The sequence below is a fragment of the Phaethon lepturus genome, unplaced genomic scaffold, assembly GCF_000687285.1.
Source record: "Phaethon lepturus isolate BGI_N335 unplaced genomic scaffold, ASM68728v1 scaffold14520, whole genome shotgun sequence".
Lineage (NCBI taxonomy): Eukaryota > Metazoa > Chordata > Aves > Phaethontiformes > Phaethontidae > Phaethon > Phaethon lepturus.
The window spans coordinates 22561-32938 of NW_010511289.1; the positions used below are offsets into that span (position 1 = coordinate 22561).

The following is a 10378-nucleotide window of genomic DNA, read 5'->3' on the forward strand; positions in this document are numbered from 1 at the left end:
TTCTAGAGAATAAGTGATCTTTTTTTTAATTGTATAGTTATTTAAGGTTGTGCTTTATCTAAAAGTTTTTGTGAACTTAAGTGTGGGAGCTATTGGAAGATGTGCTAGTGACTTATTAATTTACATAAGCTTTTTAATTTTTCAGATGACTGCCATAAAGGAAGCTCTTACAAGATTTTATGGTGTAATGCCAAAGATCCAGTGTCTTCCTCCAGAAGAGGTAAAAACCCGAAACACACACGTTCCCCATACCCCCTCAAAACTGAAAACCACAGAAAAAAACAACTAACCAAAAACCTCTTTTTTTTTTTTTTAAGAGCACTTTTTATCAGAAAAACAAAAGCAATAAATAAGCTTATGTTACTCTTGCCACAGCCTTTTCTTAATGCAGAGATATTGTTAGTGGAGGAAGTGTCCATGCTTTACCTAGTAACTTTGCTATTAGTATACTTACCCAGAAAGTTGGAGTGCTGGGTTTCAAAGGTCTCTGTCTTAAAAGATTTGGACCTGCATCTCTTGCATGAATGCTGTAACCACCATGCTAGACACATTGCTGTAACTGAGTACTTTCCACTCTTCCTCCTAAAGCTTAATTGCCATGTAGCAAATTACTAGAACCAACAAGAGTGAGCTGAATAGAGCCAGTGACTGTCAGCCTTGACGAGGGTACTGCCTGTCAACAGCAGTCTTCCCTTCACTGCGCATGGCTCGTGTTCTGCATGAAGAAGTTACTCAATGGACAGAATCCTTCAGAAATAAAGCAGCTCAGAGGCTTGTCTCTGAGGTTGTTCTCAAAAGCCCGTATCTGAAGAGGTAACAAAAAGGCATTCTGAGCTTCACTGTGGTTCAGGATGACTATAGTCTTTCCTTTTGAGCCAACAGTGTCTAAAATTTCCATTTCTTTTTACTTTTCTTTGCCAACAATTGTACTGTGAATCATGATGCAGTGGTGAATTGTGGTACACAGAGACAGTGTGCTGTGGTCTAAAATACAGGTCACCATATCTGAACCAAAAATGCCTTTGAAGGAACAAAATAGTATTCTGAACAATTACATGGGTAGGCTGCATATCTGTTTGTTTCCTTTTTTAGCTAGGTTACTCTGCTTTTATTTAAAAATAAAACAAAAAAACAAACCCACAAGAAAGCTTTCCCTCTTGTAAGTGGTTCCTTATTATCTCAGCTTGATAAAAGTGGTTTACTGCAAAACACTTGGAAGACTTATTGCCCATACGCAGATGACAATTTTATGAAAACTTGCCAAGATAGAGTTGTTCCTGGAGTTTATTCGCTTGTGTGTTGTCAGTTCCTTTGCTTTAGTAGTGCTCTGAGGTTTTTATACTCAGATGTTTCTTCATGTGAAAAAGAATTCTAGGTTGCAATATTTTTAAAATGTATTTTTAAGTTACTTTATGCAACAAAGGGTTATGAGTTGAATCTGGGTAGCACACACACACCTCTTGGTGTTGAAGAAATACAGAGCTAACAGAAACGCCAGTTTCTAGCTGTGTTCACTGTAGTTCTGCTATTGCTTTTAGTACAGTTGGGATACTGCTCAAATTATGTGAAAGTAATTTACAGTTTGAGTCTCCTGTGCTTAACAGTTGAAGCTAATGGATAATAGAAAGGAAAAAGTACACCCCAGTTATTTAAAGATAGCTCTTTTCAGAGTTCCAGCTTTGTCGATGCCTGAAGTGCATTATGGAGGTACTTTGATGTTTAAAATGTATTACACACAAAAAAACCCCCAAGCTCCACAACCAAAAAAACTTCCAAAACCAAAGCAACAACAAAAAAAGCCGCCACCACAGTTATTTTTGTCTTGTACATACATTTTTGTCCTGCTTAGTGGTTTCAAAACCAATTTTTTTCCACATGCACTTTGTCACACCTGAGCATTTTGGGCGATTTTCATATAATCCCCACATAAAAGGCTTCTATGCCTGCCTGCCGTATTCATGGCCAATGTTTTTTCTTCCTTCCTGTTGTCCAAAAATGACATTTCTGCTACTTTTGACAGCTTGCTTCTGTATTCCTTTCAGTAAAAGCTATTATAAAACCAATTTTCTTTTCTCCTTTTTGAATAATTTGCTTTGCCTCCATTCCCAACCTGCTACAAAAGAATTGTTGAAAGATAGCTTTCAGGTTACACATACCCTTCAATATTCACAGAGTTCAGCCAGAGCTCATCACTAAGGTGAACAGCTTCTGTGTATTGGTCAGGTTTGGTAAATGCTAAGATAGTCCGTGTCATAGCATTTCATAATGAGACTTACTAGTTCGGCAGATTCTCCAAATTGTTACTGAATTATGCTGTTGGAATGTGTTTCCTTGTCTGCTTGCTCCTTAAAGACAAGTATGTACTATAAGCTGTTCAGAGTGGATGCCTCTGGTACCTGTCTCCTTTGCATTTTTCAAGTGGCAAATATAAGCACTACTGTATTCTGTAGATAAAGCAATATGTATGTGAAGAATTGGTTTATTTTCTTCTCCCATTAAGCTGATCTCATCCCTCATGTTTCTAGGGTGAAAAAGCACAAACGATTGGTCAGATAGAATTCTGCTTCACCAAAGAACTGCAGCTGAGAAACTGCACAGCGCTGAAGGGTGAATCCGACCCACTGCAGGCTCACTTGAAGCTTGGAACTGAGGAGTTGTCTGTCTGCAGTGATACTCTCCCAACCTATTATCCTTCACAGGTCCAAGATCACAAATGAAGCCATAAGAGTTTGAAAAGCTTTTTAAACAGCAACAAAAACAAAACCCTTAAACATTATTAACTTGGAAAGTAGTCTTGACTTAGGAGTATTACAAAGCCCTGTCCATATCACAGGCATGCCGTGAAGATTTCTGCTGGAAAACACGCTTCTTTTGCCATTAAAGGAGAATGGACCACATTGTAATATCAGTTACACAGGCTGAAGTATTGAATTGTGACTCTGATATTGATGGGATCAGAATCTGATTCACAGCTTTGCCTGGACTTCTTGGCTTGCTTATGGTTTGAATCAATGTTCAAAATAGAACTGTGACTTCTTAGTTTCACTTGCAGTTAAGTCTGCCACTTTAGCCATTTTTGGTTTTCACCAGTGAGTCAGGGAAATTAAGTAATTCTTCGTTTTCAAAGGCTGCTTCTCTCTCTGAGGTGAGATGACAAGAAAATATTGTAAACAAAAACACCTGTCTGGAAGTCCTTTCCTAGGTGTAATACCTGTTGCCTGGCGTAAATTTGCTCTCTAGAAGTGATGAATAGAGGCCACATCCTCTGAGGCATTAAATCTTTCGTCACTCGGAGATCACGGTAGACCAAAGATAGCAACTTTTGCATGATTTCTTAGTGAATGAAATATTTTCACTAGGTTTTGGCACTTCTGCCTAAAGGACCGCAGGAAGACTGTATTTGTAGCCTTACCTATTCTTTGATTTTGCTATAGTAGCTCCATACAGTTTTGAAGAACAACCAACCTTGGAACTAACTTGCTAGTATAGGAAAATGTTGGGCCCTAGAAATATGTTGTTACTAACTTTTCATTGTATTTGAACATTTAGCATTATGACACAATTGTGAGTGCCTGCACTTTTATTTAAAAATGAGATTGTCACATAACCAAGTTGTTCCAAGAAACAGCTTTTTACAAGTGAAACAGTAAATACTACAGTATTTTCAGTGAAAATTACAAATGTTAGCAACACTGCATCTCTATCCCATAATAATAACATGCCACAAAGTTCCATGTTTCCAAAGGAGACCAAATTTGCATTACATCCTGTACACAGTGCTGTGTTGGTGTGTCTCAAATTGTCTTTCAGAAACAGACAATTATGGCTCAAGGAATCATTTGTTGGAAGAATATTACGGTGAAAACGTGAAATGCAGTATTAGGAACACATTTATTATGTTTTTTTGGGTTTAGAAACTTTACATTTACTCTCATTTTTTACTGTCCCTGTTTCTCTACCACATTTCATTTAAGGCTCTCTTACCTTGCAGTTCTAGAATGCTGTCAGTTTTTCAGTCCTTTCTTTAGAAACTGAGGTATTCATTTTAACAGCTAAGAAATTAGTACAAACTGCATTCTGTATCTGTGTTTCAGTAGAACGATGGCTTCTCTTTCAAAATTTGTCTTCCTTCCTGAGAGGGGGAATATACTAATGTATACTAATAGTATATTGGTATACTAATGGTAATCAGATCTAGTGTTTTTGTAGTAGCTATGGCATAGTCAGTTCATGTTGAACATGACCAGGAGAATCACAATTCTTCATTTCCCCATTTCTGCCATCTTTTAAGCAAGAAAAAGTAGGGAGACTGAACTAAAATGCTTGAAAAGGCTAGAATGTACTTGTTTTTTGTGGAATCTTTTTGAGATTTTTTTTATAATATTTTTTCCCTTCTAATTACAAAAATTATCTTAGACTGAAGAAAACAAATACTTGTTGGGGAAAAATGCATTTCTCTGTAAAGGAGCAGCCCAAGGCTTATGTACTTTTCAAAATTCTCCCTCCAGCTCTTTCAGATAGTGCTTAGATTGGTGCATAGGTTTTGGGTAGACTACATAGAGTGCAAACAACTTAGAATGAACATTAATTTACAATTCACATCATAAGGTGTTTTTTTTTTAAAGAAGTAAGACTCACCTTTTCCTCAAAATTGTGCTCTTTTTATAATGGCTTGGATTTTTTTTGTCCTTTGGTGTAGTCCCTTGTTCTCTTCCTTTCAGAGTTCTCAGAGTACAGTGCCATATCCTTGCTTGTTAAGCTAATCAGCAGTGAGGGAAGTGGAAACAGAGGTTGGTAACTACCATCAGACCATCTCATGAACATCTTGCTCAGTGCTTTTCAGTCACCAGTTCAGTTATGAACACAGTCTTTAATTGGAACAATAGACTTCTCAATCTCACTGTAAATATTGCCACCTTGGATAAGCAGGTGCAGTATAAAAAAAAAAATCCCATTAAATCCACAGCAACATGCTGTACTGCCAAATGAGAGCTTGTTGGGTTTGCCTGTTTTTCTGCAGTTGTTTTAATTCCTTGGTCCTCTTCAGAGTTAGAAGAAGAGGTCAAACTTGGAAGCAATGGTAGCATTGGTTCTTGCACAGACATATGCTTAATGGAAGCTCAAATCAATGGGCTGATTTTTTTTTTTAATTGCAGTATAAATTATATTTTCTTTTATAATGCCAATTAGTGCTTAGGGACACAAAATGCACAGTATGAGTTCTGTGCAGTTCAAGTGTAATGCATTAATTTAAGCAAAGCCAACAACTGCAAATACATACTTTACACTAACAGCCTTCACAGTGTGAGGCTCAAATGTAAAGCTGACTTGCCAGATAGAGAGTCAGCAGGTACAGACGAGAGTCAGAAATGACCAACCTCTGCAGTATGGCTTCCATACGTCTTTCAGTCTCATTTTCAAATGCGAGAAATGGCAGGGGGGAGCTGGTAAGTTTTTAAACTTTGAGGAGAAACTAGCATAATCTGCAATGAGAAAAAGAGAAGAAGGGAGGGAGACAGCAAAGCCAGCAGCATGCAAAACCACCTCCTGCAACTGAGTAAAAAATAGCTGATAAATGTTAAGTCAAAGTTGGCTAAAAATAACCTCACAGACTCTGTGAGGTCCTGTTGAAGGGCCATACTTGAGGTACTGCGTTTGCCTTAACAAAACCACACCCCCATTCTTTTTGTTTTGCCAACATTATTACACATTAAATATTTTAATTTGCTATGATTAATTTATTAGTAGTAGCAATAAAACACTACCTATGACTACCGTTGCTTGGTTTTTGACAGTCCCACCTGCCTAACTTCTAGGAAGATACAAATGTCTTTTAAAAGCTACTGACTGTTTTTTATGCAGAGAAATGCCAAGACACTATAAAGTTTTAAGTGATACATTTAAGGGATGCTTTAAGGGCTATGTCTGCATGTGGGCAACCAGGAGAGCCCTTTATGTTCTCTCTAGCAATGGCTCACAGCCAGTTACTAGCCTTGGCCATTGCTTTCCATCAAAGTGTATATAATTTCAAGAGTTGGGTTAACACAATTTAAATACAAGAGGTAAACAAAGGTATATTGGGAGCCTTAAAAATCGCTTCAGTGTCACTCACTTCCTTAAGCAAAATAAAACCTGTCAGCCTTGAAGATTCAGCGCAGCCTGGGGAAGAGGGGGGGCTTTATTCTTTTCTGCATCATTAAATAAATCAACTAAATCCCAGCAAGGAGGGTGGTTTGTGTAGTCTCAGTGCTTTAAAACAGTAGTCAACTCCACAAAGGGACTGACTTTGTTTATACCCTTTGCCCATGTGCTTTCTCATGCAAAACACATATGCGGCCCTCCAGGTGTAGGTTGGAGCGCAGGCTGTCCCCTTTCCAAGGACAACCCCTCTTCCCAGACCAGGGGCAGGTTCTTCTCTCTCATTCTCTCGCTCTCCTCCTGGCCTGCGCGGAGCCTTCCTCGGCTGCGCAGGAGCCCAGCTTCAGCCAAGTTTACGGTGCAGGGGGGAAATGGGAGATCGGAAAAAGCAGCTTCTCGGTTTCTTTAGGTAGCTACCCATGCACATGTATATTGTGCTTAAGGCCACGTCTGCCTCTCCCTCAACACAGGCAGCGGATCTGCCGACAGGAGAAGCAGAGGGGACGTGTCTCCATCGCTCCGGTTCTTCGTGTAGGCAGCGGCCGCTTGCCATTGCCTAGCTGACAGGCAAAGCTACCTCTGCAGGCTGAAATGGAGGTGGCACAGGCCTCTGTCGTGTCCCCACGCTGCCCCCTCAGCAGCTGGTGAGCGCTGGGCTCTGCTGCTGGCCCCAGCCGCTGGGGCCTCTGCTCCTGCCCCCAGCCGCTGCCCGTCGGAAGGAAAGCGGCGGCGGCAGGACTGCGGTGCCCAGGCAGCACAGGCAAGTCACCACATCCATGGGCGGCCTAAGGTACCTACGGCAGCGAAGCGGAAGGTGCTGGCTGTGACAGTGGGGAAGGGGCATTTGCACAGGGATGGGTTCTTGAGTGTGGGCACCTCAGGTCTGGTGTGGTTGTGCTTCAGGCAGCCGCGGTCTGTTTGGATCTGGCTCTCGGCACCATGAAGCCAAGGCCGTAGAAGGTTAACGGCACTGCTGATGGTATTACTGCTGACTGATGGTACTGATGATGCAAAGGGAAAACGTCAGGACTTTGCAAGTCGCTTTCCCAGGAGCGGTGCAATCGATGATGAGGAATGTTGTATTTATTCTAAATTTAGACTGTCTTGCTGCTCAGGCAGCTTCCTTCGCAAGGCTCACTGCGCACCTTCCCTTCCTGTGCGTGACTATTCCCTGTTCCACAGAGTTGCCGTAGATCACCAAGAGTCGATAGAAATAATTCCTTTTAGAAGGGATTTCAATTTCTTGTGCTTTGGAGAATAAGAGCTTTAATATAGAGGCTAAGCGAGACCTGATGTGGGAGATGGGCAGGTTATTTTTTGTTTGTGTGCTGTGGTCTTCGTTACTCCTTACCCCGAAGTACACTGGAGCATCACAGCTTGGGTGAGCGTTAGATAGACCTCAAGAGCAGCCAAGCCCGACTGTGCCCACAGATCGGTGGCATGAATCCTATCAAATTCTACAGCATGAAACTCACAGCGCTGACATTCAGACACGGTGCTCAGTTTGAAGGACTGATGTTTCAGTAATCTTACAGAAAAAAGAAGCAAAAATGACCATATTTTGTAAGAAAATTCTTCTTAAGCAAGCTGAAGAATGCCATGGTGCTGTCTGTAAGAAATATTTTTCAGAGTCCAGCCTCACTTACCAGAAAACAGGCTGTTCACTTGAGATCTTTCTATAACTCACACAATTGTTGTTTGCATGAGAGACCCGTGCTCTGCGTGTAAATCAGAGGAGACAAGCCACAAGAAGATTAGCAAGAACTAAAAGCACAGCAGTTACCCTGTAATAATTGCAATCTCTATAAACAAGTGTGATGCATCCCAGCAGGTACCCGCCATTAGGTCATTTACTTCTGCTTAGTGTTGTTGCGTAGAACTTGGTTGCTGTCAGCTTTGGAGAGACGCTTCTCTCTTTCCAAAGTGCTCAGCTGAGGGTGGGGAACCTGTACGTGCTTCCAGCAGAGGCTGGAAGAGCTGCCACGTCACCCGAGTACTGTCATTTAAGCCCAACAGCCTTCCACAGATCCATCTCCCTTACCAAGGTTTCATAGGTTGAGTTATGACCATGAAGGCCACGCGTGTCCAGGTGACTTGTGCTGCCAGTTGCCAGTGCCAGCGGTTGCGGGTTTGTGTTCAAAAGAATATTGTGCAGGGACTGTCCCTCCTCATAAACCCTGTTTTGCCGGTATTTGCCAAATGCCTGGGGCGTGCATTCATCGAGGATTTTTTAGCCAGGAGGCTGGCTGGCCGGTACGTGAAGTGGGAACCGCTTTCTTGTCCCAGGGGCTCTCAGATGTTTGGGGCTTACGATGCCGGTATCCTACTGAAGTAGTTTTATACGTAACAGCTGGCCCTGCCTTATCTATCCCCCAGCCCCTGGATGTCTTAGAGATTTCAGTCTCACACTTTTGGTGGGATTCAATGAGCAGCTTGTCGTTTCTGAAGCCTACTGCAGGATGATCCCTGTAACAAAATAGCTCTGGGACACAAACTACCCTCTCATTTCCAATGCCTCATGTCGGTTTTGATTCCCTTCGTTATCCTCAGTGACTTGAGGGATAAGCAGACCACAGCCTGTGATCTCGCAGAGTAATCAAATCATCTATGAAGGCACAGGTATTGTAGCAGAGAAAAATATTTTAAATCTGATGGACAAAATACGCTCAAAATAAATACCTATTTTTTTCCCCCCCTTTTTCTCCCTCTATTATTGTTTTGAGAGATTCTGATTGCAAAGGATCACTGGAGGTCTGGAGGAAGGTAGGCATATTGATGGATAGCTTTTAATCCTCTAGTTGTTATCCCTTTGGCACATGTTTTTGGCATGTCTGGCTGATTAACAGGCTTGGTATCACACTCACACCTGACCAAGAACAATGTCTCAAAAAATTAATTAAAAAAGATGGCAAAAACAGATATTCATTAAATCTGTTAACAGCCTGGGGCCTCCATAATTACTTAAACAGAAATATGGCATGGGTAGCCTGGTCTGTCTGGGCAGATGGGAGAACAGGGAAATCGGAGTATGTTCTTACTTAGCTCTGCCACTATCCCCCTGTGAGTGAGATTCAACTTGAAATCTGATGACAATTTTAAGTCCCACACAAATTAAGTACAACTTCCCTGCACTTGCTGTCTGCAGAGGGGCATTTCATCCTCCCCTGGACAAGTAATCGAAGTCTAAATGCTTAAAAATATCATGGCTGTTGGAGGCAATTAGAACATCTGGTCCCTACAGTGGACTCGAAACCCTGGTTTAAGCAGCCGAGCTCCGTGTGCTTACATGGTGGGACCTATGTGGTGCTGCAGAGGGATGACTAACGCAGTAGTTGGACTGAGTCTTAAATCCGGCTCCTTCCCAGGGCGGCAAGGGAGCGTGCCCCTGCTGCTCTGGGGCAACCCCCCTAAGCCTTTTGGGATAAACCAGGTACGGCATTCCCAGCAGGAGCCCGGATAGCACTGGTTAGCCTAAATACGCACCGCTCAGCCATATGGCACAGTCACCCTCCGCCAGACACCCGGGAGAGGTTTCTGCTGCTACAAGCGGCCGCTGGAGAAAAGGCACAAGCGGGTTTTGTAGCAGAGATGAGCACCCGGGGCGTCTCCCCACTTTGGGCAATTGCAGCTGGTTTTCTTCACAAAGAGAGACTTGGAGGAGCCCCTGTGGCAAAGAGCCCCTCGACCGGCGGTTTGGGGCTCAATGGGGAAGCAGAAAAAGTCTTTGCCCCGGCTGCACCCAGCCAAGGGGAGAGTACAAGGGACCTCCTCTCCTGTGGCTGGGACCACTGCTTCGCTCACCGCTGCGTCCTACAAGCAGACGGCACCGGCACTTTCAGCTCTGTGTGAAACACGACGGCCGTTGTCTTTTGCAAGCAGCTTCGTCCTGCCGGCACAAGTGACACGGGCTCTTGGGAAGCCGCCCCGAGGACTGGGGGTGAAGGAACAACCTGGCCAGGCAGCAGCGCGCTGGATGCTGAACCCCGGCAGGACGAGGTGCCAGCTGAGCCAGAGTTTCCCAAGATCAGATTTTGTGATTTGCGTGCCTCAGGTCCCCCAAAATCTCACAAGGAGCAGACAGGCTTTTCCACATCCACCTCTTAAAATTTGGTAAGCAGCATTTCTGTGCATTTCACCTTCTCCAGCTGAATTCTGCTGGAAGTCACCAGTGGTCAGTGGTGGAAATTTTAATTACTGGCAGCTTGTTTTATAAGCCACAGAGAGCCAGATGGAGCCGATT

General features: G+C 42.9%; 1 protein-coding gene across 1 annotated transcript in view; it reads left to right on the forward strand.

Moving 5' to 3' along the window:
• The window catches only part of RNASET2 (ribonuclease T2), a 20834-nt gene extending 18117 nt beyond the window's left edge, over positions 1-2717 (forward strand). Inside the window, exons 8-9 of the mRNA XM_010283506.1 lie at positions 146-220; positions 2526-2717. Of these exons, the coding sequence (XP_010281808.1) occupies positions 146-220; positions 2526-2717 (267 nt within the window). The remainder of the gene's footprint in view (positions 1-145; positions 221-2525) is intronic.
• The last annotated feature ends 7661 nt before the right edge of the window (positions 2718-10378 follow it).